The 13,882-nt window shown below is 51.2% G+C and overlaps 1 protein-coding gene across 2 annotated transcripts; it reads right to left on the bottom strand.

The window, feature by feature from the left end:
- Positions 1–4,139: 4,139 nt before the first annotated feature.
- LOC135271599 (amyloid-beta A4 precursor protein-binding family A member 2-like) lies at positions 4,140–12,919 on the bottom strand. 2 transcript variants are annotated; one of them, XM_064369085.1, is made up of 4 exons: positions 10,829–12,919; positions 9,985–10,061; positions 8,981–9,109; positions 4,140–5,247 (listed from the first exon to the last, which is right to left on the bottom strand). In XM_064369085.1, the coding sequence occupies exons 1-3, from the start codon at positions 11,033–11,035 to the stop codon at positions 9,085–9,087; spliced, it is 309 nt and encodes a 102-aa protein (XP_064225155.1). In that variant the 5' UTR covers positions 11,036–12,919; the 3' UTR covers positions 4,140–5,247; positions 8,981–9,084. The 2 variants fall into 2 exon arrangements, 1 of the variants encoding a protein (XP_064225155.1); XR_010339724.1 differs by lacking the exon at positions 9,985–10,061.
- Positions 12,920–13,882: the final 963 nt, after the last annotated feature.

Genomic DNA, 13,882 nt, shown 5'->3' with positions numbered 1-13,882 from the left:
CAACAAAGATGGCTTAGCAAAATGAATGGTCATTTTTATGTAATTGAACCTGTAATTAAAAACCTTATAAAGAAAACTACAGTCTCACATGGCTTAAGAAGTGAATTCTTTCCAAATGCTTAAGGAAGAAATAGCACACATCTTACGTAAACTGTCAAAAACAGGAGAAGAAACAGTTTCCAAATTGTTTAACCAGCATAGCCTTAATATTTCATATTGAAACCTAATAGGACATCACCAGAAAGGAAACTTACACTCCACTTCCTCTTGTGAACTAAGTACAAAATTACCAAATGAACTACGAGTAAACCCATTTCAACCACATATAAAATGGGGTTGATCATATATCACAACCAAGTTGACTGATTTCCAGTGAGTTAACATTCAAAAGCCAATCACTGTAAGCTACCTTATCAACATAAAAAGATAACAAAAAATGCTCAATCAACAAACAAAAAAGCAATTGATAAAATTCAGTACCCATTCATAAATTTGAAAACTGAGCTAACACAGAGGAAGCAACATTCCCAGTTAAACACCCCTGCAGTTGAGAATAGTGACACAACTTATTTGCAGCCAAAAGATAAAAACTGAAGTATAATCTTACAACTTTTGAGAAATCTATGTTTTTCAGCTAAAAAGAGACAGACTTGGCCTTTGAATCATCTCTTTCCCTCCCAGGAAGGCAATCCAAGGCCTGGAAAAACAGCAGCTACATTGTAACCACAAGAACAAAAGCTATAGGGCTAAGGAAGTACCAGGAAACTGACAAGAGCCTTGCACTGCCTTCCTCTGAACATTTTTGTTTTTGAGACAAAGTCTCGCTGTCGCCCAGGCTGGAGTGCAGTAATGCCATCTTGGCTCACTGCAACCTCTGCCTCCCAGGTACAAGCATTTCTCCGGCCTCAGCCTCCAGAGTCTACAGGCATGTGCCACCACGCCTGGCTATTTTTTGTATTTTTAGTAGAGATGGGGTTTCACCATGTCAGTCAGGATGGTCTCGATCTCCTGTGTGATCTGCCTGTCTCCGCCTCCCAAAGTACTGGGATTACAGGTGTGAGCCACCGTGCCTGGCCTCTTCTGCACAAAACGAACCTATTACTTCATTTTTGCCCACTGCCAATCACCTCCCTCCACATCTTAGAGCATCACACTTCCCTAACCTAGAAACAACCCCCAGCCTTATCACCGGGAAGGTGGATTTGAGAGCTGTTTTTCTGCTTCCTCCTTTGGCTGCCTTGTAAATCCATCTTTTTTCTTTTGCAAAACCCATGTCACAAGTGGTGGACTTGCTGTGCACAGGCAGAATGTACCTAGACCTGGCCAGTGACACCGCGGATGGCCAACGGCTGCCTCTTTCCTTCCTCCTTCCACATCACACATAAAGGCCCCTTTTGGCCAACTCTTCCTCTGGGAAGCCCCTCCTCAAAGGGCACAGAACTGATGGGGAAGCCAGAGAGAGGGAGCTCAGAATGGAGGCAAAAAGCCAGGAATGTGGAGGCCGACTTCTGCTCAGCTTTGCTCCCTTGCTTAGAGAGGCTGGAGCCCAGGGCATCAGCCACAGGCCTCAGGACAAACCCTGGGCCGAGGAAAACAGAGCTGGATGAATCCTTGGAGACCATGAGATCCACTGTCTCACTCTGCAGACTGGGAAATCGGCTCTGACTCCGGCTGTGGATTGCGGCAGGTCCCAGGCCACTAACTGTCCTCTCTGGCCAGCACCACTGCAGCCTGGGCCTCAGCTGGTGGAGCAAATCAGGCTCATCCACTGCCAAGCAACTGCAACAAGGGCATGCAGCAGTCGTGGGCAGAGCCCAGGCCAGGACGTCAGCCTGCAGCTGGGGCCTGGCTAGGCCAGACACGGGGCCGGGTGCACAGCAGGGAGGGTGCCTGCCCATCTCGACAGCCATCCTCCTCCTGGGCACACTCACCGAAAGGCACACCTTAAAACAAAATAAAATATATTATCAAATATTCCAGGGCGGGTGCAGTGGCTGACGCCTATAACCCCATCACTTTGGGAGGCTGAAACAGGTGGATCACTTGAGGTCTGGAGTTCAAGACTAGTCTGGTCGACATGGTGAAAGCCCTGTCTCTACTAAAAACACAAAAATTACCCCAGCGTGGTTGCATGTGCCTGTAAATCCGGCTACTCCGGAGACTAAGGTGGGAGAATCGCTTGAACTTGGGAGGTGGAGGTTGCGGTGAGTGAAGGGCAACAGAGCAAGACTCAGTCTCAAGAATAAATAAATAAATAAATATTTCAAACATACATAAATGTGTAGGAGCCCATATGCCAAACCCCTGGGTACCACTCTCTGGGGTTATCAGAACATACTCATATGTAGTGATACTTGCTTCAGACTTTCTGGTTTCATGAACTAAAACAAACTTATATATGAAATAAAGCCCCCAGAACCTCCCCCTACAGGCTTATTCCGCTACCAGTCCCTCCAGGTACCCACTCCTCTGAATTCAGAGTTCATAACTCTTGTGCAATATTTTATAGTTCTACCACTTATGCGGATGTCTTTAAACATATTTTTAAATGTTAGCTAATATGTGTATGTCCTATTTGTTATACGTGACTTGTACATGTTATTGAAAACTTTGTTTTGGTTAACTTCTTTTTTTCTTTTTCTTTTTTTTGACAGTCTCGCTCTGTCTCAGGCTGGAGTGCAATGGCACCACGTCGCTCACTGCAACCTCTGACTCCCTGGTTCAAGTGATTCTCCTGCCTCAGCCTCCTGAGTAGCTGGGATTACAGGCACGCACCACCACGCCCAGCTAATTTTTATATTTTTAGTAGAGATGGGGTTTCACCATGTTGGCCAGGATGGTCTCCATCTCTTACCTCGTGATCCACCCGCCTTAACCTCCCAAGTACTGGGATTATAGGCATGAGCCTATCCTTGTCATTTCTATGTCCAATTCCCTCATTCCTATTGATGCTAAATCTCTTGCTATTTTGCAGATCAGATCCTTCAAGTTTCCTTTTCTATTTTTTTTTTCAGATGGAATCTTGCTCTGCTTCCCAGGCTGGTGCACAGTGGTGCAATCTCGGCTCACTGAAACTTCTGCCCCTGGGTTCAAACGATTCTCATGCCTCAGCCTCCTGAGTACCTGGGACTACAGTCACGTACCAACATAGCCAGCTAATTTGTGTTTTTAGTAGAGATGAGGTTTCACCATGTTGGCCAGGCTAGTTTCAAACTCCTGATCTCAGGTGAGCTGCCCACCTTGGCCTACCAAAGTGCAGGGATCACAGGCTTCACAACCACTGTGCCTGTAACTTTTCTATGAATTACGTGTTTATATTGTTTGCCCACTTTTCTTTTGGTTGGCTGACGTTTAAAAATATTAGTTTATAAGAATTCCTTAAATATTCTACATATGTATCCTCTGTCGATTATATGAATTGCAAATATCTGCTCTTGATCTACAGTTTCTCTTTAAACTTTGTTTGTGGTATTTTTGGTTGAAAAGAAGTCTAATACTTTGGCGAAATCAAATCTATCACCATTTCTCTTTTGAGCTTATTCTTTTAATATCTTTTTCTTTTGAGACAGACTCTCACTTTGTTGCCCAGGCAGGAGTACAGTGGCTAAATCACAACTCACTGCAGCCTCAAGTTCCTGGCCCCCAGTGATCCTCTCTCCTTAGCCTCCTGAGTAGCCAGGACTACAGGCATGCAGCCGACCAAGTAGCTAATTTTGTGTGTGTATATATATAACATAACAAGACCCTATCTCTCCATACATATATATGGAGAGACAGGGTCTTGTTATGTTACCCTGGCTGGTCTGGAAGTCCTGGGCTCAAGCAACCCTCCTGCTTTAGCCTCCCAAAGTGCTGGGATTATAGGTGTGAACCACCACACCCAGCCACTTTCAGTACTTTATTTAAGAAACTACTTTCTATGTACTATAGACTGAATGTGTTCCTTCAAAATTTATATGTTGAAATCCTAGCCTCCAATGTAATGGTGTTAGGAGGTGAGGCCCTTGGGAGGCAATTAGGTCAGGAGAGTGGAGCTCTCAAGATGAATTAGCACCTCCATAAGAAGAGATGCAGAGCCGGGTCCCTTGCTCTCAGGCCCCTCTGCTCCATTCTCTGGGACAGGAGAGTCCTACCTGCTCGTGGGGCCACTTCAGCCTCTCCTCTGGGGTCCTAGTCTTGGGCTTGAAGCCACTCTGGGGGTCTTCACAGTGCTTGGCCTCAGGAGGGAGGTTCAGTGACTTGGGTTTCGCTTCATGCCTGCTGGGGCTGCAGCTGGCCTTGCTGGGCATGCAGGCCTCTGTAGAGTCCCCAGGTCTCAGTTCAGGCCCATGCTCAGGGCTGGCCTCACTGGCGCTGGTGATGCTGGTCATGCTCAGGCTCCTCTTGATCACGGCCATGATAGGGTCAATGTCCTCCTCCTGGTCCTCCAGGTCCCCGTCCCCATGCCTCAGGTGGTACGGGGAGGCACCAGTGTTCCCGTTGGCCTCTGTGGGGTAGTAGCCCTAGTAGCCTTCTTTGCTGGGACAGTCGTGGCCATCTTATTCCTGGTCGTGGGCCTCCAGGACAGAGGGCTCGTCCTCTGTCCAGGATGGGCAGGTGGCCGTCCGGGTAGTCCTGGCTGCCCTCAGCACAGTGGCTATGGGGCTGCAGGCCCGCTTAGTCCAGCCACTCCTCTCCTGTCCCACAGTAAGACTCTCCTGACCCAGAGAAGGTAGCAGAGGTGCCTGAGAGCAAGGGACCACCTGGTACAGCCCCCGGAGATGCTGAAGTGAGGTGGGCTGGGTGCCTTACAGTTCTAATGGTGGCTGAGCTCTTCACTGGTTGGTCCAGTTAGGAGGCGTGTAGTGTGGATGCTCCTGGCACGTGTCAGTGTAGACGGGGTGCGTGCCGTGGGCCAGGTACTCCTCCCCATTGAAGTCCCTGCCCTCCAGGTAGCTATCGTCCTCGGGGCAGTAGTGGATGTAGTAGGTGATGCCCTCCTCCTCCTCCTCGGAGGTGTTGTTCACGTAGCTGGAGTCCCCATCGGGGCTGTGGCTGTAGCACTCCTACTCCTCGGACATAGGGTTCTCTGGCCATAGGGCGGCCAGTTCCAGGCCCTCGGGCACATAGTCCTCTAAGGGCAGCTCCTTGTCTTCGCTCCTGGCCGTGGGGAACAGGGCCCGGCCTTGCTCTGTGGTCCAACATGCCACTCCTCGCGCTCTCACACTTTCGGTGCGCCATGGCAGGCACTCACACAGCCATCATCTCCTGGAGGAGGCAGCCAGTATGGGAGGAACATTGGGAAGGACAGAGTCAGAACCTCACAAAGCCTGGCCACACACGAGGCCACTCCACCCCCACAGCACCTCACCACATTCTCCCACAGCAACAGCAAATGACAGCTGAAGATTTTCACTACAGCAATCTTTCAAAAAACTGAAAACGACCTAAGTACCCGTAAATAAAAGAATGATTAAATAAATGACGGCAGAGTTCGCGTACTGCAAGAGCTGACAGCGTTTTTAAAGAGGCAGGGCAATGCACACTACAGTGAGGGATCTTAAAGGTCTGTTTTGGAGGGAAAATGGCAAGTGAGCTACAGTCAGTGCACATGTGTAGATCCCAGTTCCAGCTCTGTCAAGATGGCTAAAGAATACGCACACACTCCCCAGCCCATACACGGATGCAAACATACATAGAAAGGGGGAGCCCGCAAAGGCTTGTCAGCCATGTCCTCTGGGGAGGGGAGGGGAGAGAGGTGGGAGCAGAGGGGGCTTGCACATTTTACTTTATTAAAGATGTTTGTACTGGTTGAGTCTTTTACCAAATCGTATTTGATTATTCACCAGCATTATAATCAAACCCACCTGTGCGCCTTTGAGGGTCTCCTCTTCTAGCTGGGGAGATGTCAGCACTGAGACAGAACAACCCGTGGGGAAGGGCAGACAGCGAGGGGAGGGAGCAGGACTTCGCATACCCGCCGCCACTCTGGGCGTCAGGAGAGGTGGCAAAAAGGCCAGTCTCCTCCTGGAAGGTGGCCACTGGGGCAGAGGGGCCAGCCTCCCAGGCAATCGGGACGTGAGCACACCCCATGGCACAGCCAGAGACGCCAGAAACACCGGAGGCAGTGCTGACCCAAGGGAGGGTGGGACCAGGGAATGTGTCGGCCAGGATAGCTGAGGTTGCCCAGATGGGCAGTATAAATTTGGGGAAAACTAAATAATTCCATTTCATTCAACGGGTAGCTTGTGTGGCCGGGGCTGTGTGGTGTGTGCGTGAGATACAGTGTGTAGTGTGGTGGGTAAGAAGTGTGGGGTGTGTGTGTGTGTGTGTGTGGTGGCAGGGCATCCTTGAGGGTGAGTGTGTGCAATATACTGTGTATAGCGTGTGGTTGTGGTGTATGTGATGCATGTCTGGTATGTGTGGAGTGTGATGTACTGTGGAAGGGTTGAGTGTGTATGTTTCGTGTGTATGGTGTAGTGTGTATGGTGTAGTGTGTGGTATGTATGGGGTGTGTGTGGTGTGTATGGGGTGTGTGTGGTGTGTCAGGTGTGTAAGGTGTATGCATGTATATTACGTGGTGTGTGTGGTATCTGTGTAGTGTGAATAAGTCGTCTGTGGAAGGTGATGTGCTGTATGGATGATGTAACATGTATGTGGAGTGTGCTGTCCTGTGTGTGTGGAATTTATGAAGTGTGTAAGGTGCGTGGCATGTATAGGGTGTGTAGGTGTTTACAAAATCTGTATGTTGTGTACGTATGGTATTACATGGTATGTGTGGTGTGTATGCTGTCTGTGGTGTGTATGAGGTATATCTGTGGTGTGTAGTACGTGTGGAGAGGACATGGTGTACATGAAGTATGTGTGTGGGATCTGTGTGGTGTACATGGGTTAAGTATGTGCTGTGTGTGAGGTGGGCATGGTGTATACGTGCTTTGTGGTGTGTGAGGTGCATATGATATGCGTGTTGTGTGTGGTGTGTATGGGGTATGTGTGTGAGGAAGGTATGATATGTGTATGGTGTGTGGTGTGTCTGAGGTGGGCATGGTATATATGTGGTGTGTGGTGTGTAAGGTGGGTATGATATGTGTGTGGTGTACCTGCGGTGTGTGGGGTGTGTGTGAGATGGATATGATATGTGTGTGCTTTGTTTGTAGTGTATAAAGGTTAGTGTGTGGGGTATGTGAAGTGGGCATGGTATATATGTGGTGTGTGTTGTATATGGGTTAAGGATGTCTGGTGTGTGAGGTGGGCATGATATGTGTATAATGTGTGTAAGGTGGGCATGGTAGTATGTGTGGTGTGTGTGGTGTATATGCATTAAGTGTGTGGTCTGTGTGAGATGGACATGGTATATAAGTGGTGTGTGAGGTGGGTATGTGTGCTGTATGTGGTGTGTACGGGTATGTGTGTTAGGTAGGGATGATGTATGTATGATGTGTGTGACGTGGGCATGGTATATATCTAGGGTATGGTGTATGAGGTGGATATGACATGTGTGTTGTGCGTGGTGTGTATGGCGTATGTGTGTCGTGTGTGTGAGGTGGGTATATGTGTGGTGTGTACGGTGTGTGTGGGGGGCGTATGGGTTAAGTGGCTGGTGTTTGTGAGGTGGGCACGGTATACACGTGGTGTCTGTGACGTGGTTGTTATACACGTGTGGTGTGTGTGAGGTGGGTATGATATGTGTATGGTGTGTGTGAGGTGGACATGGTATGTGGGTGGAATATGTGTGGTGTATATGGGTTGAATGTGTGGGGTGTGTGAGGTGGGCATGGTGCATATGTGCTGTGTGGTGTGTGAGGTGGGTATGAGAAGTGTATGGTATACATGTGAGGTGGGTATGATACGTGTGTAGTGTGTGTGATGTACATGGGTTAAGTGTGTGGTGTGTCTGAGGAGGATACGAATATATGTGGTGTGTGGTGTGTGAGGTGGGTATGATATGTCTGTGCCGTGTGTGTGTGGTATATATGGGTTAAGGGTGTGGGGTATGTGAGGTGGGCATGGTATATATGTGGTGTGAGAGGTGATATATGTTGTGTGGTGTGTATGGGGTATGTGTGTTAGACGGGTATGATATAATGTATGGTGTGTGTGAGGTGGGCATGGTATGTGTGGTGTGTGTGTGGTGTACATGGGTTAAGGGTATGGGGTGTGCGAGGTGGGCATAGTATATATGTGGTGTGAGAGGTGAGTAAATGTGTTGTGTGGTGTCTATGGGGTACGTGTGTTAGATGGGTATGATATATGTATGCTGTGTGTGAGGTTGGTATGGTGTGTGTGGTGTGTGTGTGGTGTATATGGGTTAAGTGTGTAGGGTGTGTATGGTGGGCATGGTGTATATGTGGTGTGTGGTGTATGACGTGGGTATGACTTTTTTGTGTGTGGTGTGTATGGGGTATGTGTGTGAGGTGGGTATGGTTAAGTGTATGGTGTGTGAGTGAGGTGGGGATATGTGTGTGCTGTGCGTGTAGTGTGTATGGGTTAAGTGTCTGGGGTGTGTGAGGTGGGCATGGTATATATGTAGTGTGCGGTGTGTGAGGTGGGTATGATATGTGTGTAGTGTGTGGTATGTATGGGCTATGTGTGTGGTGTGTGCGAGGTGGGCACGGTATGTGTGTGGTGTGTGTGCTGTATATGGGTTAAGTGTGTGGTGTGTATGCGGTGGGCATAGTGTATATGTGCTCTGTGAGGTGGGTACGTGTGTTGTGTAAGGTGTGTATGGACTGTGTGAGGTGAGTATGTATGTATGTGGGGTGTGTGTGGTGTACATGAGTTAGGTGTGTGGTGTGTAGGGGGTATGTGTGTGGTATATGTGAGGTGGGTATGTATGTTGTGTGTGGTGGGTATGGCGTATGTGTGTGTGGTGTAAGTGAGGTCGGCATACCATGTGTGTAGTGTGTGAGAGGTGGGTATGATGTGTGTGGTGTGCATAGGTATGGGTGTGCTGTGTGTGAGGCAGGCATGATATGTGTGTGGTGCATGTACACATGCATACCTGTGCACTGCAGATGACAGGCAGGCCGGCAGCCCGGGACACGCAGCAGTGACCAGCTCAGCCAAGGTAGGGCTCGGGGTGGGAGTGGCCAGGCCCCTGGCAGCTCAAGATCTTGGATGCACTAAGAGCCTAGGAGGAGACAACAAGCTGTGTCACCATCTCCACCCAAGTTCATCACTCACGTGAACCTCTAAGATGCACTGAAACGGTTCCACTTCTGATTAGAACCAGAAACACTCCAGATGGGCTCAGCACAGCCAAAGGGCAGGGAACTGTCCTCAATGTTCTCCTTCACCATCTGCAGCCAGATCTACCACCAGCAGCCTTGCCAGGCAGTGCATACCTTGTGAAAGGGGCCCGGCCCAGGGGCAGGTCCCGCCCCCCACCTCCCGTGCCCCCAACCTGGTGCCTGGAGCCCAGGGGCAACGGGGTGTGGGGTCTTTTAACTGAGAAGTTTTTCTCTCTGGGCGTTATTATAAAGGAAAAGGGAAGGGGGCAAAGATCCAGATTCAGGTTCTCCGGTGACAGCGAACCCAGAGGCGACCCCAACCGAGTTGCCACCCAGCACTGGGAATCGACGCCAGTGCCAAGTGAGGATGGAGGAATGCACCAGCCACCAGCGGCCCACTCAGCCGGGCGGTGGGACTCGAGTGCCCTCCAACCCCCAGACACAGCCTCTAGCCGGCACCAGGTGGCCATTCGCTGCCAGGCTCCCCCACCCAACCCAGGGATGCAGGAGCCACCGCCTAGTACCCGCTGCACACTCCCTCCACCGCTGGTGGGAGCAGGACGTGGCCCAGAGGAGAGGAGTCGGGCCGCTGGGCTGCTTCCGTAGATCCCAGCAACAACTGCCCCGCAGCTCCGCCGAGTACACAAGGCAGTGCTCCAGAGCACTGGGGCCGCAACCTCCGGCCGCCCCCAACGCGTCCGGGTGCCTCCAGCGCCGCAGGAGACCCCAGGCTGCCACCGCCTGCGAGTCAGACAGCCTGAGCCCCCCAGCTTACCTGGCCAGGGTGCGGAGCTGCTGCAGCGCGCTGCAGTCCCGAGGAGCCGCCGCCCGCTCCAAAAGCAGTCCACGTAACTGGACAAATAGAAGTCCCTTTACACAAGTCCAATAATCAATCACATCTTCTTTATATACTCACAGTGAGGCTTTTTTTTTTTTTTGGAAGGCAGCTTTTCAAATGTGTTTATTAGAATGCACGCTGACTCTGCTATAATTTAAAGAAAACACAGCTATGCTAACATCCGTTGCCCTCATTAGCATTTGTTTTTTAAGGTTTTGTCAAACTTTCAAAAAATCCTTTTCCAAATAGTTATTCACGGCTAATTGCCCATCAGAACAAGGTCCCCAGGCTTTTAGAGACACTTCCATTGTGAAATGCACGGGGGCCCCCACCCCAGCCACCAGGCCACCCACCACTGGCCACGGCAGTGTGTGAGCAGCAGCGCCCCCACGTCTTTGCCACTGCCCTGCTGGTCTGAGTACACTCCTGAAGATCGACAGACTCTCCCACAGACACTGCCCCACCATGAGTAGATCCAGGGCAGCAGGGTAGAAATGGACTCTCTTCTAGGGTGGGAGTAGGGGAGTCTTCTGTGAAACATCAGTGGCCAATCAGCCCTCAGAAAGACTTCACTCCTGAGTCTGAGGGGTGAGCATAAGAGTGGCCGCAGCATTCACACAACATGCTTCATAACTGGACCAGTGAAGTGCTCAGCCACCATTAGAACTGCAAGGCACCCACCCCTCCCACCCCCTCGCTTCAGCATCTGCGAGGCCTCTACCAGGAGGTTCCTTGCTCTCAGGCCCCTCTGCTCCCTTCTCTGGGACAGCCAGGGTCCTACCTGCTCGTGGGGACACTTCGGCCTCTCCTCTGGGGTCCTGGTGTTGGGCTTGAAGCCTCTCTGGGGATCTCCGTGGTGCTTGGCCTTGGAAGGGAGGTTCACAGTGACTTGGCCCTCGCCTCGTGCCTGCTGGGGCCTTGCTGGCAAGGCAGGCCTCTGCAGAGTCCCCAGGCCCTGACTCAGGCCCATGCTCAGGGCTGGCCTCATTGGCGCTGGTGATGCTCACCATGCTCAGGCTCATCTTGATCTCGGCCACGATCTGGTCGATGTCACCCTCCTGGTCCTCCAGGTCCCCATCCCCACACCTTAGGCAATAGGGGGAGGTGCCAGTGTTCCCATTGGCCTCTGCCGGGTAGTAGTTCTGGTAGCCCTCTTTGCTGGGACAGTGGGGCCCATCTTCTTCTGGTCACGGGCCTCTAGGACGGAGGGCTCAAACTCCCGGATGGGCAGGTAGTGATCCAGGTAGTCCTGGCTGCCTTCAGCCCTGTGGCCCTGGGGGTGTGGGCCTGCCGAGTCCGTCCATTACTCCACTGATGGCCTCCTGGCACTCGTCGCCATCCACTGCATGCACGCTGTGTGGGCCAGGTACTCCTCTCCATTGCAGTCCATGCCCTCCAGGTAGCCGTCACCCTTGGGACAGTAGCGGACGTAGTAGGTGATGCCCTCTCCTCCTCCTCAGAAAGGTCCTCGTCATAGTGTCCTCCCTCCCTGGAGGTGTTGTTCACATAGTTGGAGCTGGAGTCCCCATCGGGGCTGTGGTTGTGGCACTCCTGTTCTTCGGGCATGGGGCTCTCTGGCCACAGGGCGGCCAGCTCCAGGCCCTCAGGTACATGGCCTCCAATGGCCGCTCCACGTCCTCGCTCTTGGGCTCCTGGCACTGCAGGACAGGGCCTGGTCTTGCCCTGTGGTCCAACATGCCGCTCCCCACATTCTCACACTTCTGGTGGGCCATGGTGGGCACTAACACAGTCGTCATCTCCCGGAGGCAATCACTGTAGAAAGGAACACTGGGAAGAATACACAGAACCACACAAAGCCTGGCCATGCACCAGGCCACTCTACCACCACGGCATCTCCCACCACGTTCTCCCACAGCAAGATGAAAAATGACAGCTAAAGGTTTTCATTGCAGCAATCTTTTTTTTTTTTTTTTTGAGACAGAGTCTCACTCTGTCACCCAGGCTGGAGTGCAGTGGCGTGATCTCGGCTCACTGCAACCTCCACCTCCCGGGTTCAAGCAATTCCCCTGCCTCAGCCTCCGAAGTAGCTGGGACTACAAGCTCGCATCATTACGCCTGGCTAATTTTTGCATTTTTTAAAGAGACGGGGTTTCACCATATTGGTCTGGCTGGTCTTGAACTCCTGACCTCGGAATCCACCTGCCTCAGCTTCTCAAAGTGGTGGGATTACAGAAGTGAGCCCCTGCACCCAGCTGGTAATCTTTTAAAAAACTGGAAACAACCAAAGTACCCATAAATAAGGGGATGGTTAAATAAATGAAAGAGTTCGTGTGCTCCAAGAGTCGATGGCGTTTTTAAAGAGGCAGGGCAACAGGCACTACAGTCAGGGATCTTAAAGTCCTGTTTTGGAGGGAAAATGGCAAGTGAGCTACACAGTCAGTGCACGTGTGTAGATCCCAGTTCCAGCTCCGTTAAGATGGCTAGAGAACACACACACACTCCCCAGCCCATACACGGACGTGAAGGCACACAGAAAGGGGGAGCTCCCCAAAGGCTTGTCAGTCGTGTCCTCAGGGGAGGGGAGGGGAGGGGAGAAAGGTGGGAGCAGAGGGGCCATGCACATTTTACTTTATTGAAGATGTATGTACCGGTTGAGTTTTTTACCAAAACGCATTGATTATTCACCAGCATTATAATGAAACCCACTTGCGCATCTTTGAGGGTCTCTCTTCTAGCTGGGGAGATGTCAGACGTGAGACAAAATGTCCCGTGGGGAGGGAAGGAAGTAGAACTTCCCGCACCAGCCGCTGCTCTGGGCCTCAGGAGTGGTGGCAAACAGGCCAGTCTCCGCCAAGAAAACAGCCACTGGGGCCTCCCATGTGATTAGGACATGAGCACGCCACAGGGCACAGCCAGAGATACCCGAAACACAGGAGGTGGCGCTTACCCAGGAAGGGTGGGACCAGGGGACGTGCAAGCCAGGACAGCCGGTGGCGTGTAGACGAGCAGTATTAACTTGGGGAAAACTAAACCATTCAGTTTCACTCAAGCAGTCTGGATGCAAAATGAGTAGTTTGCATGCAAATGTGGGTGGTGCAAGACTGTGGTGTGTGTGTGACATACAGTGTGCGTGGTGTGGTAGGTCGGGAGTGTGTGGGGTGCGTACATGTGCATGCTGGTGAGGCATTCTGGAGAGTGTGGTGTGTGGAGTGTTCTGTGTACGGTCTGTGGTATGTGGTGTGTGATGTGAATGTGATATGTGTGTGTGGTGTGTGTGAAGTGTGATATAGTGTGGAAGGGTTGTGTGTGTATGTTTTCTATGCATGGTGTAGTTTTGTGGTGTGTGGTACATATGAGGTGTGTGTAACGTGTGTGGCTGTATGACGGGTGTGTGGTCTGTATGGGGTGTGTGGTGCCTATAAGATGTGTATGGTATATGTATGTATGACATTGTATGGTGCGTGTGGTATCTTTATAGTGTGAATAAGTTGTCTGTGTGGAATGTGCGGTGATGTAATATGTATGTGGAGTGTGGTGTGGTGTGTACGTGGTATTTATGAAGTGTGTGTGGCGTATATGAAATGCGTGGCCGGGCGCAGTGGCTCACGCCTGTAATCCCATCACTTTGGGAGGCCGTGGCGGGTGGATCACGAGATCAAGAGATTGAGACCATCCTGGTCAACATGGTGAAACCCCGTTTCTACTAAAAATACAAAAAATTAGCTGGGCATGGTAGCGCATGCCTGTAATCCCAGCTACTCAGGAGGTTGAGGCAGGAGAATTGCCCGAACCCAGGAGGCGGAGGTGGCGGTGAGCCGATATCGCGCCATTGCACTCCCGCCTGGGTAACAAGAGCGTAACGCCGTTTCAAAAA

The sequence above is a fragment of the Aotus nancymaae genome, unplaced genomic scaffold (assembly GCF_030222135.1).
Source record: "Aotus nancymaae isolate 86718 unplaced genomic scaffold, 86718_ANA_hifiasm-v0.15.2.pri h1tg000087l, whole genome shotgun sequence".
Taxonomy (NCBI): domain Eukaryota; kingdom Metazoa; phylum Chordata; class Mammalia; order Primates; family Aotidae; genus Aotus; species Aotus nancymaae.
Note: the sequence above shows the minus strand (reverse complement) of the source record. Positions and strands in the feature narration are given on the sequence as shown.